Source organism: Lithobates pipiens, unplaced genomic scaffold, assembly GCF_037356315.1.
Source record: "Lithobates pipiens isolate NorthernLeopardFrog02 unplaced genomic scaffold, aLitPip1_a1.2 Scaffold_3, whole genome shotgun sequence".
Classification (NCBI taxonomy): domain Eukaryota; kingdom Metazoa; phylum Chordata; class Amphibia; order Anura; family Ranidae; genus Lithobates; species Lithobates pipiens.
Window position 1 is genome coordinate 173,599,538 of NW_027507790.1, and position 20,731 is coordinate 173,620,268.

General features: G+C 46.5%; 1 protein-coding gene across 4 annotated transcripts in view; it reads left to right on the plus strand.

Moving 5' to 3' along the window:
* ARHGEF28 (Rho guanine nucleotide exchange factor 28) overlaps nucleotides 1–20,731 on the plus strand; it is a 367,072-nt gene that overhangs the window by 146,710 nt on the left and 199,631 nt on the right. Inside the window, exon 1 of one of the 4 annotated variants that reach the window (XM_077462519.1) lies at nucleotides 20,606–20,731. This exon is cut by the window's right edge and continues 46 nt beyond it. The exons of the other annotated variants lie outside the window; for them this stretch is intronic. Within the exon in view, the coding sequence (XP_077318645.1) occupies nucleotides 20,653–20,731 (79 nt within the window). The 5' untranslated portion in view covers nucleotides 20,606–20,652. Of the gene's footprint in view, nucleotides 1–20,605 lie in introns of those variants that run through there. 4 annotated transcript variants of the gene reach the window in all.

Below are 20,731 nucleotides of genomic sequence, written 5' to 3' on the forward strand. Positions count from 1 at the left end.
CTTAAAAAATAAAATGTTACCTTGCCCGGCTAAAGTGTTCGGGTTTGGCTTGAGGAAAAGGTGGCAGCCCCACTTGTGTATTACTTTTACATAGAATATTTTACAGTGAATTTCTCCATGGATCTGTTCGCCTGGTGAAACAAAGTGACCTACCTATACTTTGATTATGAAAAAGAATGTGCCGTGCCTTTCTTCCACATAATGGCAGCTCTGGTACTTGGTGATTGGCCACTTACAGTAGGTACCCATTCCTGTCACATGGTGTCGAGGAGAAGGGTCTTCTGCTTTGTGTAAGCTTACAGGGGGCTTCTTCCATGGACAGAAGGGGTGATAGGGGATAGACAAAAAGTAAGCACAGCTGTCAAGAGCAGCAGTTAAGTCAACCCCTTGTTTGCCCTCTCGGAGCAAAGTGCAGGTTCACATTATTGGATAACAGCATGTAAAATTGAAGACTTTGTGTATTTATAAGACAGCCATAAATATGGGTTCCAGCTTTCGTTGGCTAGCAAAGACATGATGTTTTTTCAACAACTGGAGGGTCTGTAAGAAACTATTTTCCTCCAGTGCAGCCTCCTGCCGTTTCTGTGACAAGTCACACATATGCATGTCTGACCACAGGGAATACCAATGCTCAAGATCTCATTGTAATAGAGTATGAATACAGGCATCCTACTTTTAAGTACACAATGGGGTTTATTTACTAAAGCTGGAAACTGCAAAATCAGGCTCACTTCTGCATAGAAACCAATGAGCTTCCAGGTTTTATAACCAAAGCTTAATTGAACAAGCCGAGGTTAGAAGCTTATTGGTTTCTATACAGAAGGGAGCCTGATTTTGCACTTTCCAACTTTAGTAAATAAACCCCATTGTGTACTTAAAAGTGGGGTATGCATGTAATCCTAATGCAGGAGTAGAGACCAGACCATATCCAGATACATTGCACTGAATATGTATAAACTGTTTGGCCATTGCATGACAGACAACCTTTGGGATGTCTGCTGTTCTCCGCAGATTAGACAGAGGTAAGCCAGCATGCATTGCTCTTCACCTGACACCTAAGGGGATGCTCATTTTAAAAAATATCATCTGGTGGCATGACTAACACTGGTGCTCTGATCTGGATCCATGAAGTATAGCTAGGTAAGATCTGTGTCTAAAACCATACAAAGAAAAAGTATTTTCTGAGCCAAATCAGTCTTCCTATGTTCCCTTATTTGGGTTTTATAGGATAACACGTGTTCTTGTAATTGCTCCTTACTATATGTTTATTGAACATGGCACTTTACTCCAATTCTCAAGATATTTGTGTTGCCCTTGTCTACCTAGATGTATAAATAAAAGCAACAGTGCCCTTGGGCAGAATTTGAACTCATTCCAAACCATCCCCATCATATCTCAAACAAACAACTTTATAATGTCAACTTCAGGTACAGCATAGTCATTTCAAGAATTTGAATGATACATAATATAATAACATCTCCCAGAAGTGAAGTGACTGTAGATGTGGCAAATTAGTCTATGTAGTTGTCACCAGATCAGGAACCAGGTGGATGCCATGGCTGAATGGTGGTCAGCGAATTTGATAGAAAGTCAACCTGTGTGATGTAAACGGCCCCAGAGGGAACAGGACTTTGACAAAGCACATGCACGCGAAACATGTACGTCGCGGCAACAGAACCGTGGAAGGTTACACAACTGACTTCAGGACGCATTTCCCCTTCATCTCTGGCACAGCAGTGACATCACAGAAGGCGCATAGGCATGCTGAGAATATCTACCCTGCTCGGCTTGGTTGTTCCCTCTGGTGCCATTTACATCATACAGTTTGCCTTTCTATCCATTCTGCTGACCACCATTCAGCTATGGCATCCATCTGGATCTGGCAAAAGGGGCAGCCAGTCTGCTCCCCCTCTGAGAACTGAATTTTCTCCCTTCCATTTCCTTGGATGGTGATTGATGTTCCAGGCAAGCCTCCAGTATGATTGTTTCCCCCTTATCCACGCCAAGTTCACTGGTAACGTTCACTAACATTTATTTTAAACTTTGACTGTTCAACTATTTTTTTAACTTTATGGAATAACTAGCATTGTTTTATGCATACAGTACTAGGTTGGAATGTATTTGATCATTCTTTCCGGGCACTGCATTTTGTGTTTTTTTTTGTTTTTGCTTTTAAATAGTAACTGCTTAATTTGTGGCACTGGAGGCTTAAAAAATCTGCAGGGTATCAAACGCAGTCTAGTAGTTTATATCTTCGCGCTAATGTCTGGGGGTCAGATGGTTAGATCTGAGCCTAGAATTTCCATTTACGTTGCTTAAGTTGGCAGTACATAGCTTGAAATTCAGCAGGAATCTGACAAAATTCAAACCATGGCTGGCCCTTTTGGCACCACCTGGCTTGACAAAATTTGAGCAAGGTTGCTGAACATTGACTGCATCAGATGCAGTACCTGTTTGGGTATTTGTGTAGCTGCACGCATCTCAGTTGCTCAAATATGGTAGCCAACCATTGAGATTCCTCTATCCATGCTGTTTAGCGTAAAGAAAGTGTATGCATGTATGGCTGGCCTTAGTCATGATGTCAGTAGATAGTGTACAAAATAAAGGGGGAGGGGGGTGGTACGTGGGGAGAGCAATGTCGAAGAAAAAGGTCATTGTCTGTGAGGACTTAAAGTGATACTAAACACATGCTCTTTAATATACATTGTCCCTTCTATTTTTGTATGTAATGGCACTGTAATAATTTTAACAATAAAAAAATAAAAAACAAAGTACCTTTTTCCTAATCAATAATCTATACAGATGTCACATGACCCAGATCTTTACCAGCCTGTCTGCAGGGCAACATAAGCAGGAGGAGCTTCTAGTCCTCTGCAGCTGGCCACATGTTCAAAAAAAGAAACAGCCTTTGGAATACAGATTAAAAATAAATAATATCAATAAACTAACGTTTTGAATTGTCATACAAATATATATTTGAAATCAAATCTTTATTTTGTGGTGTGGGCAGATTTCATACCCCTTCAGCCTGTGTTTTAGAATAAGGAGGTGAAGCCACCATTAATTTACAATGTAATATCCTGCCCCTATTGTGTTTTTCTGGTTAGTAGGCATGGAGGAGGAGGGACAGAGTGGGCAACCATTTACCACTGTGTTATATGCCAACACGTGTGATTCTATAGTCACATTGGCTGCTCGGATGTGATAGGGAGGAAATGTTCAGCATAGAAACTTATTGAAAACTAAGCATGTGCAGAGTCTCCACCACAGCTGCAAAATCCCTAGCTGAATTGGGGACCATGACAGAAGGTGGTGGTAGAATACCATAGTGACCGAGTGAGTATGAATAGCATGAAATACAGCATTTATTGATAGTTTTTTTTTTATGATGTGGGTTTAGTGACACTTTAAGGGGAAAGAAATTAGAAAAAGTAGTACAGCATTCCTCATTGGATGGCTTAGGATGTGCAGGATGAGTTTGGTTTAGCTTACTATATTAAGTGATTTCAGAGTTTAGAGTCCCACACTTTTCTCACACTTGCTTATCGTTACTTAGCGTGTTGATAGTCCTAGCTGTTAGAAATAAGTGCACCTTTTAATTGCATAAAAATTATTTTATCCTTTATCAGAAATAGATATATATATTATAATATAATATATATTCAAGCAGGAGATAACTGACTATAAAAAGAGAAAGAAATGCTGGTTATAGCCAGCCATACATGAATTGAAATTCATACGGTTCAGCAGGTATCGGAAAACTTTCAATCTATGTATGGGCAGGCTGGCAGAACACAATAGCCCCCATCAACACTCATTGGGATTGATTTACTAAAACTGGAGAGTGCAGAATCCGGTGCAGCTCTGCATAGAAACCAATCGGCTTCCATTTTTTTTTGTCAAAACTTAATTGAACAAGCTGAAGTTAAAAGCTGATTGGCTACCATGCACAGCTGCACTCTCCAGTTGTAGTAAATCACCATAATTTTGTGGATGGGGGGAATCAAATCTATGGTTGAAGGAAAGAACATCACATAATGTGTGGCCTGTCTTGACCTAGTACACACGGGCCGAATGTTGGCCGGCATTAGCCAGTTCAATAAAAGCTGTCTGACATTCGGTCTGTTTGTTCAGCCGGCTGAGACTGAAGGCCATATTCACCCCAAATAAACCTTTTCCCCAGATTTCACCAAATAAACAAGTTTAACTTTTGGCAAAAATTTGGCTGCAGCACCTATTTATTGGTTTACATATTTTAAAACATTAAAATGTTATTGGAAATAATAACTTTCAGCATAACTTTTTTTTTAATTTTTTTTATTTAAGGAGTGCGGTACAAATAATATAGTTTCTTAATACAATGTTCACCAACAAGAAATTGCATTGCCAAACCATAAGGACAGTCTCTCATCAAATCCCGAAATTAATACATAACATGTCCAATAATCACAGGCCTATCACTTATATGTGACAATGTGGACGACGGACATTTCCAATTCCCTCACCCTATGATACTCATAATAAGTCCAGACCTTATATCGAACCCCCCCCCCACAAAACAATAAAAAGGGGGGGGCCCGCCGGACCCGTGTCAAATAATAAAGTATGACATTAGAGGGGGGGGTAGACCGTCTGTAGATTGAGGCAATACCGTCCCTTAGTGGTAGGCCACAACCCATCATTACGCAGGGGCTTGATTTTCGGTATATACATCCATTGTGTTAAATAGCCCATCGGACTGGATTCGTGGTGTAGTGTCCGAGGTGTCCCGCACTCCAAGGGTATTTTAACATAAGGAGGAGAAAAAGAGATAGAGAAAAGGAACATAGAAAAAATGAAACCGCGGGTAAACAAGAGGGGAAGGGGTGGAAGTAGGGCAGACTCCGTCAGGGCCCGCAGCCCCAACCAGGGTCTGGCGTTCAAGTGTAAGATTTGTATTCGTCAGAGTATCGGAACATATCCCAGTGTGTCCATCGTGCATTGTGTTCCTCCTCTCGGTCTCCTAGGGCAGTCGTAAGTTGCTCCATCCGCTGGATATCGCACACCCTGGTAAACCACATTGACACAGTCGGTGGAGCCTGTTGCTTCCATACACTGGGCATGCAAGCCCGTGCCGCGTTCAAAAGGTGCCTCAGCAAGGATTTGCTGTACCGCTTACATGACATTGGGGTTAAGTTTAAGAGTATAGCTGCCGGATTATCCTGAAGGGAGATGTCTGTGATTTTGTGAATAATCTGTAAGACCTGTCTCCAGAACTGGGCTAGATCTGGACACTCCCAAAAAATGTGGAGCAATGTGCCAGCATGGGTGCCGCATCTCCAACATAGAGGGCTAAGACCTGGGAATATGGACGCCAGTACTGATGGTGTCCTGTACCAACGCGTAAGAATCTTATAGGTTATCTCCTGATATCTGCTACACAAGGATGATTTGTGCGCAAACAGGAGAATACGTTTTTTTTGGTCTTCCGTGAATGTGATATTGAGATCCCTTTCCCACTTCCTCAAGTATGGAGGGTCAGCTTGCGATGCGTGCGCGAGCAGGATATTATACGAGTAAGAAAGAGATCCCCTTATGGGCCCCTCACCCAAACACAAGCTCTCAAAGGGAGTCTGTTGTCTGCGAAAGCAGCCGCTGTCAGGGAGGGAACGGAGGAAGTGCGCAAGTTGGGCAAGTCTCCATTTCCCCAAAATTGAAGCATTAAGGACAGGATATATGCTTGCAGGGTCAACCCACCCCGAGGGACCGAGAAAAATGGAGGCTCTGACCAAACTCTGATCCGAGTGGAGTCGAAAGGATCTATCTGAAATTCCTGGTGGGAAGTCCGGGTGTCCTATTATGGGCGTTAACGGAGAAGGGAAGCTGGCCGTACCCGCAATTCTGAAATATGCATGAAGTGCTTGCATGGTGGGTTCGATTAAAGGGTGCGGCGAGGAGAATCTGGAAAATCGCGACCCACTCCAGGGTAGCCCCGCTAGGGGAATCGACATCGACTCCTGCTCTAATCGTACCCACAACTTTTGGGGTAAGTGTCTGCACCAGTCCACTACCCTATTCATATGGACTGCTGTATAATACAGTGCAGGGTCGGGAAGCCCAACCCCCCCTCTAAGTTTCGGTCTCTGTAATAGCGAACCCTTAAGTCGCGCTGGCCTACCCTGCCAGACGTACTTAATAAAGAGCGAACGCAGCTTACCAAAGAAGCTACGCGGAATCCCTACCGGCAACGTCTGTAGGAGGTAGAGCAACCGTGGCATAACATTCATCTTTAAAACATTGCACCTACCAAACCAAGAAACTGCCAGATTCCTCCATCTCTCTAAGTCCAGAGAAATACTATTTAGTAAAGGCTGAAAGTTGAGTTGGTAGATAAGTCACGGATCTGAGGGAATTTTGGTACCTAAATACTTGATTGCTTGTGGGGCCCTGCGAAAGGGGAAGTTGCTACTAAGGCGATTCCACTGGCTAGGGGGAAGGGAGACATTAAGTGCCTCTGACTTTTGAAGGTTAATTTTGAAGTCTGAAAAATCGCCATATCTGTGAATCTCCGATGGGAGGATCGGTAGAGAGGTATGCGGGTCGGAAATGTAAAACAAAAGGTCGTCCGCATACGCAGCTATTTTATGGTGGTATGTGCTGGTTTCCAGCCCTCTGATGCAGGGTTAGTTCTAATATGTTGCATAAGGGGTTCCAACGAGAGTATGAAAAGAAGCGGGGAGAGTGGACATCCCTGCCTCGTTCCATTGTTTATGGAAAAGGATTGTGAGTTGACCCCATTCACTCTGACCGATGCTGTAGGGGTAGAGTAAATTGCAGAGATCCAGGACAGGATGGGACCCGGCATCCCAAAACGTCTCAGAGTGGCTAGGAGGAAAGTCCAATTCACCCTGTCAAAAGCCTTTTCGGCATCTGTAGACAAGAGGATGAATGGGGTGTTTAGTTGTCTGGCTCTAGCAATAACATCTATGGTCCTAACCGTATTGTCCCGGGCCTCTCTATTGCGTATAAAACCTACTTGGTCCAGTGGGATTATACGCTGCATGACTGACCCTAGTCTTGTGGCCAGAATTTTGGTGAACAACTTTAGGTCACAATTCAGTAGCGAGATAGGCCTATAACTCGCACACAGAAGTGGATCCTTCTCCGGCTTGGGGATCACAGTGATACTAGCCTGTAGAAGTTCTCGCGGCATGTGATGGCCGTCCAAAATTGCATTGAAGGCGGTTACAAAGTGAGTCGCTACCTGTGCTTGAAAGGTTTTGTAATAAGCAATGGTGAACCCGTCAGGGCCTGGGGCCTTCCCCTTCGGGGACCCCGCTAGAGCACCCGCAAGTTCTTCCGTCGTAACAGGCTGCGAGAGAAGATCTACCTCTGCCGCGGCTCAAGGTAGGCGTCCAGCGCTGCTCCCCTATCCCGAGTCCGGGCACTCGACGGGGAGGTGTGAAGATTATATAGCGCTTCGTAAAAAGAGCGGAAAGACTCCGCCATTTCCACTGAGTCGTGAATTCTGCCCCCCGTGGGGGAGGACAAAGCCGGGATGTAGGACACGTTGCGTTGAGTTCTAATGGCATTCGCTAACGTTCTGCTACACTTGTCTCCATATTCATAGAACGTTCTGCAGGTCTTCATCAGCCTAAGCTTGGCTTGGAATAAGGAGTGTTCCCTTATGCGTTCCCGAAGTTCAGTAACTTCAGCTTCCAGAGTTCGGTCTGAATGTACTTTATGGCGTTTTTCGCAATCGTGCAGCCTTGAAAGCAGCTCGGACAGCGCTTTCGCTTTGGCCACTTTAAGTCTGTGGCCATGTTTAATAAGCATTCCTCGTATGTAGCACTTATGTGCCGACCAAATAGAGAGGGGATTAGGGACCGAGTCTTTATTGAGATCAAAGAAAAGGTCTAGGTGGCGCGATATGTCCGCCTTCACCTCAGGGTCTTGGATGAGCGATTCATTTAGTCGCCATACAGAGGAGCTATGTGTCTGATTGTGTAGTGCTAGGACCATAGATACCGGCGCATGATCCGACAATGCAATGTGACCGATCTGGGCATTAGTTACTAACGGAATCGTTGCGTGAGAGACTAAGAAAAGATCTATTCTGGAATATGAGCCATGCACCGCAGAGAAAAAGGAGTAGTCCCTCTCCTGTGGGTGAAGGATGCGCCAGATGTCCACTAGCCGATGAGAGTGCAACAACTCCCTAACTTGGATTCGGGTTCTCTGGGATAGGGCCGAGCTACCCGACGAGGAATCTCTCCGAGGATCAATGGTTAAGTTGAGATCTCCCCCCACCACTAGAGTACCCTCAGCAAAGGAAGCCAGAGCGGATAGGCAGGAATCCAGGGCTGAAAGCTGGTCCACATTTGGTAAATATAAGTTAGCCAGAGTGTACGTTTGCGAATGTAGCGTTCCTTTAATAAAAAGGTATCTACCTCTTCTGATCCGTATGGATGTCTAGCAGCTGCCAGGGAACAGTTTTTGCCAGGAGGATGCACGTGCCCTTCGATTTTGTTGTAGGAGACACACTGTGATATGCTACTGGGAAATGTTTATTGTTCAATTTTGGAATCCTATCAGCCCGGAAATGGGTCTCTTGCAGAAACACCACTTGGGGTCTTTGCTTCCATAGTTCGGCAAGGCAACTGGACCGTTTTTCGGGGACATTCAAACCCCTCACGTTCCATGATGCAAACTTCAATGACATGTTATCCCCGTGAGGCCGGGCCGACAGACCCTACCGGAATCCGAGACAGAGGTTGGGATGGGGAAGGGAAGGCGGGGGGAGGAGGGAGGTTGAAATGAACGGGGCAGAAAGAGAGCAGAAAGAGGGATACAGAAAAGAAGAAGAACAAAAAAAAGGGGAGAAAAGACAAGTACGGGGACAGGAAACTAAAGCTCCGTGTGGAGAACTACTGCCTAATCGGGCAGTTCGGACCTTTTTGGGGAAAAAGTAGGGCACTTCAAGAGTGGAGCCCCCGAAGCGCGAACCCCCCAACAGCCCCCTTCAAAAGGCGGTCCATTTCGGAGCCGCTGAACCAGTTTAAGCCTCTCAGTTTAAAGAAATAATCATCACTACTACTTCAATGCAACAAATACAAAATAGTGAAAACAAAATAAGATACAGCACTATAGCACCAAACCCGAACATAGTCAGACCGGGGATGTCGCCAGCAGGGGAATCCTCCCCCCCCCCCCCACACCCCGGCTCACTGGAGCGGACCCCGGTTCCCCCACCTCACGGATGGCGCCTCAGCCCCGCCACCCCACCCCCCAGGCCAGCGGCCAACAGAAGATCCGGGACAACCCCTGTTTTGATACACTGGTGGTAAGAGAAGATCCCCCGGGAGCCAGCACTCGGCGCGGCGCTCAGAGCTCTTCAAATAAGGCTAGCTCAGTAAAATTGGCACGTGCACTGGCTGCCCCCCCAGGGACCCCCCCCCCCCCCAGCCCTTGATCTACTGAGAACTATAACAGGAGTAAAATACAATAAGAACATCCTGCGGGGCCTGCGGTCTTCTGTTCCGAGATCCCCTATTACGTCTGGATCTCTGAGGTCTTCCCGCCGGCTGAGCCATGGGGATGGTGCCAAATGGAGGAGAGTCCAACGTCAGCCAATTGGGTAGCTTTACTGATGGCAATTCCAGGGAGTCGAGGAAGGCCGGGACCTCTGTAGGGTGCCGTAAGGTGTACAAGCGGCCTCCCTTCCTTGCGATAAGGTGGAAAGGGTGGCCCCACTTATACGCAATACCATGTTCTGTGAGCTTCTCCAAAAGGGGCTTCATACATCTTCTCATCTGCAGGGTCCGCCGGGAGACATCGGGCAAAAGAGTGATTTGTGCTCCGTCGAAATCCAAGTGCCCTCTGTGCCAGGCTCGTTGCAGAATGCTTTCCTTAAGGGAGTAGTTATGCAGGCAACATAATACATCTCTGGGCCTGTCTGCGGCCGGTGTTCTGGGACCCAGGGTCCTATGCACCCTGTCAATTTCAATGGATGTTTCCGAGGGACACTCCAGGTAGTTATTAAATATGGCCGTAACGGTCGCTTTGAGGTCTGCCTGGTGGGTGGCTTCCGGCAGTCCACGAATTCTTATATTGCGCCTGCGATTACGGTTCTCCAGGTCATCTACTAAAAGATGCAGCTGTGCAACTTGATCAATCACCTCCCCTCTCATGGTCTGGAGACAGGTAACATCTTGGCGGAGGGTGGCGGTCTCAGCCTCAACTGAGGAGACCCGCGTGGAGACGTCAGAAACCTCCTGTTTGATGCCGGCAAGCTCTCCGGGAAGTGTCGCCTCCATTCTGGATGCCAGAGAGTTAAGATCATCTCTAGTGGGGAGCTTCTGCAGCAGTGCCCATAGCGCCTGTTCATTAAACAGTGTGGTGGAGGGGGCTCTTGGGGTTACCAACAGGGGAGCGGCAGTTCCAGAGCCCTGCACCATAATCTGCTGTGAGTCCCGGATGGAGGCCTAGTAATGGGAGGCCTGTGTGTCCCTGGAAGCCCACTGTGTGGAGCTTCCCATGTCCCCACCAGGGCTGCCCAGGGACGTTAGTGACAGCGAACGTGGGAGGCATGGGGAGAGGTCACTGGCCGGGGAGAACAGGGGCAGATCATTGCTTTGAGCGTACCGTTCACGGCCGCTAGGATCCGGCATAGTGAGCTCTGTTCCTGCAGTCGGCGCCATCGCCATCTTGGACGGGTCCGGGGTGGAGGCGGCCGGCTGAATCGGCACTAGGAACCTCTCCATGCGGGCGAAACCAGGACTCCGGGGCTAGCGAATCTCCTCCCGGATTGCGTGTGCGGTACTGAGGAGGCCGAATATACGGTAAGCTGGACGGGGTAGACTGACAGGGAGCCGCGGTCCGGGAGCTCAGGGAAAACCCGTCTTCACGCTTCCATGCCGAGACCACGCCCCCAGCATAACTTTAATGAAAACAATTATTATTAAACTGCCCAGTTATCAGAACTTGAGCAGCAAGGCATCAACATTGTACCATATACAAAAAACTCCCCCCCCTAGATATCCAGGGTGACCTGACCACATAAATGGTACCTGCGACTGAGGAGGGAGGGAGTTCTTGTGCTGCTGCTCTGGTTCTGGGGAAAAGGGAATAAGGTCCACAACAGCAGCCCTTAAAAAGCCTATCCCGGTTTCCAGAAAATTCCAATGATTCTCATTGGATCCTGAAATCTTCATTCCCCATTCTTAGTGACAGTAACCCTAAATAACTAACCTGCATATTATACATATAACAACGTTTCCTAGACAAACATGAGGTGGGTTGGCCATAGTCTCAAGCCAGTGGCCCCCTAATTGTGCCCCCTTTTCATGAGACTGAAGGCTACACTCACCTCAAATAAACCTTTTGCCCAGATACCACCAAATAAATAAACAAGACTGACTTTTGTCAAAATTTTGGCCGCAGCATCTTTTATTGGTTTACATATTTCAAAACAATACAATTTTATTGTAAATGATAACTTTCATCATAACTTTAATAAAAACAAATATTATTAAACTGGCCAGTTATCAGAACTCAAGCAGCAAGGCATCAACATTGTACCATATACAAAAACGACCCCACAAGCCGGGCTTGAAATCCAGCCCAGCCCATCCCCACCACCGCGGCCATTTCAATCCCGCACTGCAGGCCTATAAATATATCGACACCAAGATCCGAGAGGTGCACCTCGTCCAGCCTGTATAGCCCTGGGATTCCACCGTCCAGATCAATGCATCGATATGATACGCCACCAATCACGGGCAAGTATTTTTCCATCACCCTGTTCACTCTTTTCCTCATCTTTTCCATAACCCTCCTCTGGGGCGGGGACAGCCACGAAAGACGCAGAACAATCGAAGAAAACAAAATAGTAGTACCTGGGGAAGTTAAGGTGAAATGGAGATCCCGTTTTATCATGAACAGTAACTCTAAAGTCCTAATATTTCCTAGGTCATTACCCCCTAAATTAACTACTAATATAGAGGGCGGGGGCCAAACCTGCAATAACTTGGATAAGTGGAAGTATAACTGGTGCCACTGAAGACATTACTTTTACACCTTTTTAAAATACATTAAAGGATTCTGGATGCAATGACAAGTTTAAAGAATAATTAAGTTGAGCCGCTGTTTCTCCAATCGCCTTTCAGGACAACCTTGGAGAGAGCGCAGCTCCACCCATTTTTCAGGAAACACATGCAGCCTTTAAATCCCTCCTCTTCCATCATGGCCTCAGTTATTGTGTTTCATCCACCATGGTGGAAGTGCATGCTGGAACCAGGAGGGCTGCACTCCCTCCAGGGTGGAGGGGAAAGGGCTTACCTCTACTGTGTTTGTTTGTTTGTTTTTTTTTTTTTTTCTGCTTGGAGTGCATGGATCATCCCAGTACCCTCCCGGTATGAGCGGGGGGTGTTCCCGGAGTTCCCAGTCTCTCCCAGCTCAGTGGAGCAGTAGCCAGCAGGAGGTTGAGGCATCGGTGTGCCTGGAGCCCGAGGTATTGTAGCGGGGGGCGACAAGTAGTTCTGGTCACCTGGAATGCAGAGGCCAAGGGGGCAGGTCTGTTGGTCGGTGCTTCCACTTCTGGCCATTTTTGATGAAGTCGGAGCCAGGAAACGTAAACGGAGGAGGTTTTTTTTTCTCATCCCCCGATGCGCTCTCCGCTAAAACGGACGAGAGACTGTTAGCAACAGTGGAAACAGGCACCCTAGGCACCGGTCAGGCCCAGGTAAGAGGGGCACAGTGATGCCTTTTATTCTTCTCCTTATGGGCTTGTGTTGTGGTTGTTTGTGTTCCTCCCTGTAGGGAGCCTGTTGCTGCAAGGTCGGAAGTTACCTCTCTCGGACCCTGCAGTTTGTTGGTGGAGGTTTGCTTTTAATCGGTTTCAACACTAAGGGGCATCTCCCTTTCCTTTCTATTTACTGATGGTGGTCGGTGTGTTTTGAAGCACTAAGAGGCAGGTGTTTAGCTTTTTAGTGAGATGCATGTTGCTCTTGTTTTCAGTAAAAAGTTTTAGGAAAAACAAAACACTTAAACCCACCAAGTCAGAGGAAATGCCCTTCATGCAATTATCCTCTCAGAGACTCTTGGCAAAAGGCTATGTGCAGATCCTGCATTAAGGATCTTGTTGAAGAGGAAACATCTCCGCAATATAAAGACTTGTTTCCCTCAGTACGTGAACTAACAAATTCACTGAGTTCAGTCAAGTCATTGCCGATTCAGCTAGCATGGCAAGTTGAAACCCAGCATGTAGAGACTGTAGACTCAGAGGACGAGGGGGCAAGTACTCTTCCCTTCCTCAGGGATTCGGATGATGAGGAGGAAGAGGAAGATGATAGCTGGAGCTCTAGGTACAAATTATCTTTAGAAGAAGTGGTCGACCTTTTGAAAGTGATTTACAAGACCCTCAACATTCAGGAGGAAGTGCAATTGTCGGTTCACAATAGAATGTACCAGGGTCTGGGTGACACCAAACACAGGGCGTTCCCAGTCCATAGAGTTCTATCGGATACGGACAAAACAGAATGGAAGGACCCTGAAAGAGGCCCCTTCCTGTCCAAAACCCTTAAGAGATGGTTCCCCTTTGAAGACAGAGTCTGAAGTGTGGAAAAAAAAAACGGATGGCTGCCGCTTTTTCACAACTGTCCCGTCGCACAGACCTGGCCTTTGAGGACATGGGGGTGCTGAAGAATGCGATGGATAAAAGGGCAGACTCCCTCTTAAAAAAGGCATGGGATTCCACATCGGCCAGCCTCAAACCAGCTATGGCTTCCACGGTGGTGGCAAGAAATCTAGAATGTTGGGTGGAAAAGCTGAAGAGTCATGTGGAAGTGGGGATGCCGTGAAAAGATCTTTTAGATTCCTTTCCGTTAATTCTAAAAGCAGTGAAATACATGGCTGATGTTTTGGCTGAATCAATAAAGATGGCAGCAAGGTCATCAGCTCTTGTGAATTCAGCCAGACGAGCTGTCTGGCTAAAAACTTGGATGGGCGACACAGCATCCAAGATTAAATTATGTGGCCTACCCTTCTCGGGGATCTTCTTTTTGGTCCTGACCTGGAAACAATCTTGGACAGGACAGCTGTCAAGAAAAGGGCTTTCCCGGCCAAAAAGAAAAAAACAGCTAAAAAGAATTTTCGTGCTGTTCAACAGCCCTGTAAGAGTGGGGAAGATAGCAAAAACCGTTGGACCTCCCAAAAGGGTAAGAGTAGAGGTGGAGTTCTTTAGATCTCCCCCAGACCAGCCCCCCAAGAACAAGTGACAGTCTTGTTCCAGCAGGGGGACGATTGTCTGCCTTTCTCCTACAATGAAACAGAACATCTTCAAGCCTGTTCGCAAGGAATGTTATCTCTCAGGGATACAGTCTGGAGTTTTCAGAGCCACCCCCCCCAAGCAGGTTTTACATTACGTCTCTTCCAAGGGTTCGAGACAAAGCTTCAGCAATGATGAACCTTTTACAGGATCTGATTCAACAAGAAGTTATCGTCCAGGTCCCAAAACATCAGGAGGGCCGAGGCTTCTATTCCCACATTTTTCTGGTGAAAAAATCTTCGGGGAAGTATCGTCTTGATCCTGAACCTAAAAATCCTAAACAGATCAATTTGTTACAAACATTTCCGCATGGACACAATCCATTCAATAACAAAACTATTGACTCCAGACTGTTTCATTGCATCCCCGGATTTGAGGGATGCTTGCCTACACATCTTGATTGCTCAGGCTTCCCAACGTTTTCTCCGATTGGCCATCAACCTGGGATCATCGATTTGGCATCTTCAGTTCAAAGCTCTGCCTTTCGGACTCTCATCTTCCCCCAGGATTTTTACAAAAATAATGGCGGAAGCACTGGAGCCTCCGAAGTTAAAGAGGGATTCCACCAAAAAAAAAAAAATATTAAAAGCCAGCAGCTATAAATACTACAGCTGCTGACTTTTAATAAATGGACACTCACCTGTCCCGGGTTCCAGCGATGCCGAGGCCGATCGATCGCTCGGCTCTCGGCTGCTGTCGCCACCATTCTAGGTGAGGGAATCAGGAAGTGAAGCGAATCGGCTTCACTTCCCGGTTCCCTACTGCGCATGGGCGAGCCGCGCCGCACAATAGGAAATCTCCGCGCTGTCACTGGGACCCGTGTGTGTCCCAGCAGACAGCGCGGCAGGGCAGGAAATGGCGTAGACTCCCACGAGAGTCTATGCCCGGAAGTGGGTGAAAATACCTGTCTTTGACAGGTATCTCCACCCCCCTCCCCCCTGAAAGGTGTCAATTGTGACACCGGAGGGGGGGAGGGATCCGATCAGCGGAAGTTCCACTTTAGGGTGGAATCCCGCTTTAAGAGGAATTCTGTCATTCCATATCTGGACGACCTGTTGTTTATTTGCGGACTCCAAGGAGCAAGAAGTGACAAATCTCCAGGTATCAGACACACCTCAGGGAACCTGGGGTGGCTCCTCAATCTGGAGAAGTCAAATCTAGAACCAAGTCAAGAAATTATGTTTCTGGGTTATACAATAAATTCTGTGCTCCAGAAAGTTTTCTTACCACAGGCGAAGTTGGAGAAGATCTTTTCTGCAGTAAAACGAATTAATACGAATATCTCAATCTTAATCCGATCGGCAATGGCAGTATTAGGACTTCTCACGGCATCAATTCCAGCTGTACAGGGGGCCAGATTTCATTCCAGACCACTCCAGCTGAACATCTTACAAACATGGTCGCAATAGGTTCCACTGGAGAAGCAGATCAGACATACCTCAAAGGTAAAGCGAGCACTCTGGTGGTGGAGGAACTTGGCTAACCCGACGAAAGGTCTTTTCTGGGTCTTTCCACTGGACATGCTTCTAACAGACGCGAGTTCCTTGGGTTGGGGAGCCCACCTGGACGGTCTAACCTCTCAGGGGGTTTGGTCCAAGACAGAAGCCCGGAAGTCGTCAAACTGGCGGGAACTAAAGGCTATCTTTCTAGGTCTCCTGGCTTTCCAACAGGCAGTGAAGGGACATCATGTTCAGGTCCTTTCGGACAATATGACTGCCGTAGCATACGTGCTCAAGCAGGGAGGAACCAGGAGCAGGGGTCTTATGGAACTAACCAGTCATCACCGCAGATCAAGCCTTCAGCAGGAAGGTACTGCAGGCAGTAGTCCCACCTTAGGGTAAGTTTCTTGGTTATCCTCTCCAAGGTTGTCCTGAAAGGAGATTGGAGAAAGGCCTAGTTAGACTTACCGGTGACGGCAAAGCTTCCTATGCAAAAGCGGAGACTGCAGGCATTGCCAATCCCAGACCACCCAAGATTTCTAACAAAATTGGCCTCCTGTCATCCGGCACCATAGTCTTCCTTTTAATAACCTTTTAACTGCCTTCTTAACAGAAAAGTAAGACGTACAGAAAGGTAGGCCCCTCAACCAAAAAAAAAAGAGACCCACTAGAGTCTTTACTAGCTGACTGCTGGAAATTTGTTGTTGCATGAGGGATGTCATAAAGGCCAAAACACTGCCTTCCGTCTGACACCAACAAAACCCCTATTGATGGCAAATGACAGCCAACTCTTCCAGGCAGCGGCATAATGCCACGTACACACGATTGGAATTCCGGCCAGAAAAAGGCAGATGAGAGCTTTTCATTGGAAAATGCAATTGGGTGTATGCTCCATCGGAATTTTAAGGTCTGAATTCCCGCCAGCAAAAAATTGATAGCATGTTCTCAATTTTCCCGACGGAAAAACTTTCGATCATGTGTATGCAACACACCAAAAAACACGCATGCTCAGATTCAACTACGAGATGGAAGCTATTGGCTACTGGCTATTGAACTTCCTTTTTCTAGTCCCGTTGTACGTGTTGTATGTCACCGTGTTCTAAACGATTGGAATTTGGTGTGGCCGTGTGTAGGCAAGACAGCTTGAGAGGAATTCCGTCGGGAAAACCATCAGAGCTTTTTCCGACGAGAATTTCCGCTCGTGTGTACGCGGCATAACTCTTACAAGTTTTCTGAGCAACCGATCCCTGTATAGCTTCTGACACCAGGTTCATATTATCTGCCACAGGCCCTCCAGGCATTGGATGCCCTGCTCGTCTGCATCTGGAAGTAACTGACGAAAGCAATCCATCTGAAACCAAGACAAGGAATCGGCTATAACATTCAACCTACCCGGAATGTATTTTGCTTTCAGCCATACAGTGTCTCAATACCTTAATTACAAGTAAAGAACTAGAAGAAAGGCAATGTACCTCAAACACCTTCATTATCTATTTCTACTAAAATCCTCATATTCACAAAACAAGCTCCCCAAAGCTCCATAGCTACCACAATTGGGAACAATTCCAGTTACACTACATTCTTCGTGGCGTTTTGGCTCATCCAGGAATCCAGCCATGCCGCGCAACACCAATGTGTGCCCCAAATTGCTGAGAAACCTTTGGAACCAGCCACATCTGTAAACAATCGAAAATCTGGGGCAAACACATACTTGCACTGAAAGAAAGAGCACCCGTTATAAGTATCCAGAAACTTAGCCCATACTAACAAATCCAACAAAGGGGATTAGACATTCTGATATGTGCAAATGGAGACTTGAGTCCTGATACCGAAAGGTACAAGCGCGAGAAAAGATTCGACCAACCGGCATGATCCTGCATGCAAAAGCTAAATTCGCTAGAAGCGATTACATGTCCTTCAGAAGCACGTTTTCTGTAAGAAATGTGCCAGTAAAAATGTTAATTTCACAAAGTTCCCCTCTGGCAAACGGAATTCCCCTCTACATGTATCTATAAAAATTCCCCAAAATTCTAACGACAATGTAGGCAAGCACTTTTTTTTTTCTTCCGCCAACGGAGCCCCGCAATCCTGAGCGATGCTACTGAACATTTACAACAAATCTGCACAGCGATTAGAGTCAGGTGACTCAAAAATCATCCAAATAGTGTATCACACTGTCCCTCCCTGACTGAGAACAAACCATCCAATGAAGGAAAGTGGCAAAAGCTTTGAAATATGAACATGACAAGGAACATCCCATAGGGAGACACTTGTCAAAGAAACACCACTCCTCAAAATGAAAACCTAAAGAACTGCACGCTTCTGGAGAGATCGGCAAGAGGCGGAAGACTGATTTTATATCTGCTTTAACCATGAGAGCTCCCACCCCTAAGGATCAAATTTTAACTATAGCATAGTGAATGAGGTCTCGTCAATCTCGTTGTTTAGAGAATTCCCTTTTGGAAAGGACAAGTGATGTATGAGGCGAAATGCATTGGGCTCCTGCTTAGGAACTACCGCTAACGGAAAAACACGGAAATTCTGAAAAGGTGGACCCCTAAACAGGCCTTTCACACGCCCCTCAGTGATCTCTTTAAAAACTTTACCCCTAACCACCTGTGTAAAAATCTGAACAGACTTCAAGTTACCAACCACCTCACAACCTTTACCCAAAAAGGGGGGCAACAGAAAACCCTGCTCAAAACCATTAATGAGAAAAAGTGCCTTCTCCCTGTTTTGGGAACCTGTACAACCATGGGCACATTCTTTCCAGCCTCACTGGCGTGCAGGCTTTTTTGAAAATTATCCCTGTGTGCACTACCGGACCCGGCGTTCACATTTTTACAAAAACACTTAGCTGCCGGATGCACTCCAGCACAAAAGGCGCATTCATGCCTATATTTACAGAAAGCATTCCAGTGGCATTGGCTCTCATTGAACGCGAAACAACCCCTCTTATATCGGTAAAGGGTTAACTGCTCCCTTCATTCAGTGTGAATGGTTTCTGGGGCAAAATCTAATTCAGCCAGACTCACATCTTTCATGCCCCACCTAAGGACAGGTGTATGGACAATTTTTGTCTAAAAGACTGGTCGTACATATGCCACCCCAGGCCCCCCCAAATTTTTGTAAGCCTCCAAAATATGATCAAAGTGCTGGAACATACCCCCACACAACTCCAGATGTTTCTCTGCCATCACACCAGCATATATACAGAAGGCCTGCAACCAATTGTGAAAAGGCTGCGGTATATGCCTATGCCTGTCATCCTCTTGCTTCGCTTCCACTTTTATGTCTGTTTTAAACATAGCATCCTTGTGAACAGGGAGAAGTGACAATATCTCCACAAACTTCCCCTTCCAAATCCTCTGCTTTACTAATTGATTCAAATGATAACCCAGGGATGAAATTTCGCATGGCATAACCTCCTCCATGCAAGCCTCAGGAACATTATTCCTGACAGTCGCAGCAGCATGCACTGATTCAGGGACCCCTAATGTGTTCTGTAATCCACTATCCATGAATGAAACATTGTGCTGAGAGGATGAATGAGAAGGATTACAGCCAGAAACCATAGAAGGGGTTGCGATAGATACAGGAGGAGATTGAGCAGATTTAAACAGTGAAGATACATTTTCAACCAAAGAAGACAGAAAAACCACTAATGCAGATAAGGCATTAAAATGACTCGCCAGCTGATGGAGGTTCCACCGTTTGCTGAGCCGTCCCCTCCAGCAGCACACCCGGCGGGCTGCAATGGCATGGTCTCTCCGCCCATACAAGCTCTTCTCCCTGTCGGCCCGAACCTCTGTGCTGCGCCCGCGGTCCCTCCGTCGCCATTCTGCTTCTGTGCTCAGTTTGCTCTTCCCCACAATTTTCAGCTAACGCCAGGCAGCAGCTCAGCCATTCTGCCCCTCTGTCACTGTCAGCCCTGTCTAAGAACTGCCTGACTGGGGACTCCATTACCTCAGGTAAAATTGCTGAGTTCTTGTGCTGCTGCTTTGGTCCTGGGGGAAAAGGAATAAGCCCCACAGCAGCAGCCCTTAAATAGCCTATCCCGGTTTCTAGAGAATTCCAATGATTCCCATTTGGATCCTGGAATCTTCATTCCCCACTCTTAAAGTGACAGTAACTCTAAATAACTAACCTACATATTATACATATAACAATGTTTCCTAGCCAAACATGAGGTGAGGTGCCCACAGTCTCAAGCAGGTGGCCCCCTCTTTTCATTCTGTCGAAGGCTCATGACAAAAAAAGGTCTGCCGACCAGCTCCCTATTAGCATTCTCAGCTTGTGACTAAGAGCGCTGACCGGAGTGTTCTGGCGGAGGGGGCGCCCCCTGTCAGAACACAATAGAACAGCAGGGGAGATTGCTGTACTAACATTGAATTTTTTTTTAATCCTTCAACCCAGCAGGGTAGTAGTGTGTACAGGGCTTTAGTCTACCTATAATGTACTTTGAGTGTAAATATTTTACACTCAGAGTACATTTTACTGCCGGTTATTGCCCTTAAGCATCTACCCCCTTATAGTCTTTAAAGCCTGATAAATGTAATTAAGACATTTCACAGCACATCTTGACTTATGTAAATACGTTAATGCTTCTTAAACCCCAGTGAGGACTGGTGTGAATCCCTGCCAACATCTTTCTGGTTATGTATTAGTAGAGCAGGTCTGCAGACGTGGTGTAAGAACTATTTATGTCTCAGACAAAGCAAAAAGTCCCCAATGTATGGGAGTCTCGTGTTGCTGCCTGGTATTTCACAGTTTACTCTCAGTCCTCGTTCTGCGCCTGTGTCATTTCTATCAGGGATGTGCACACTGCCATTAGTATGACACAAGCACGTCCGTGTCTGCTGGTACATTGTGTTATGAAAGTCTCATTTGTTTATAACTACTTAAACAATGCTGAGCTCCCTTGAGGCGCTGTCTGTTTTTACCAGTGGCAGACGTACAGAGCTGCTCCCTTCCAGTAAGCCGGTCA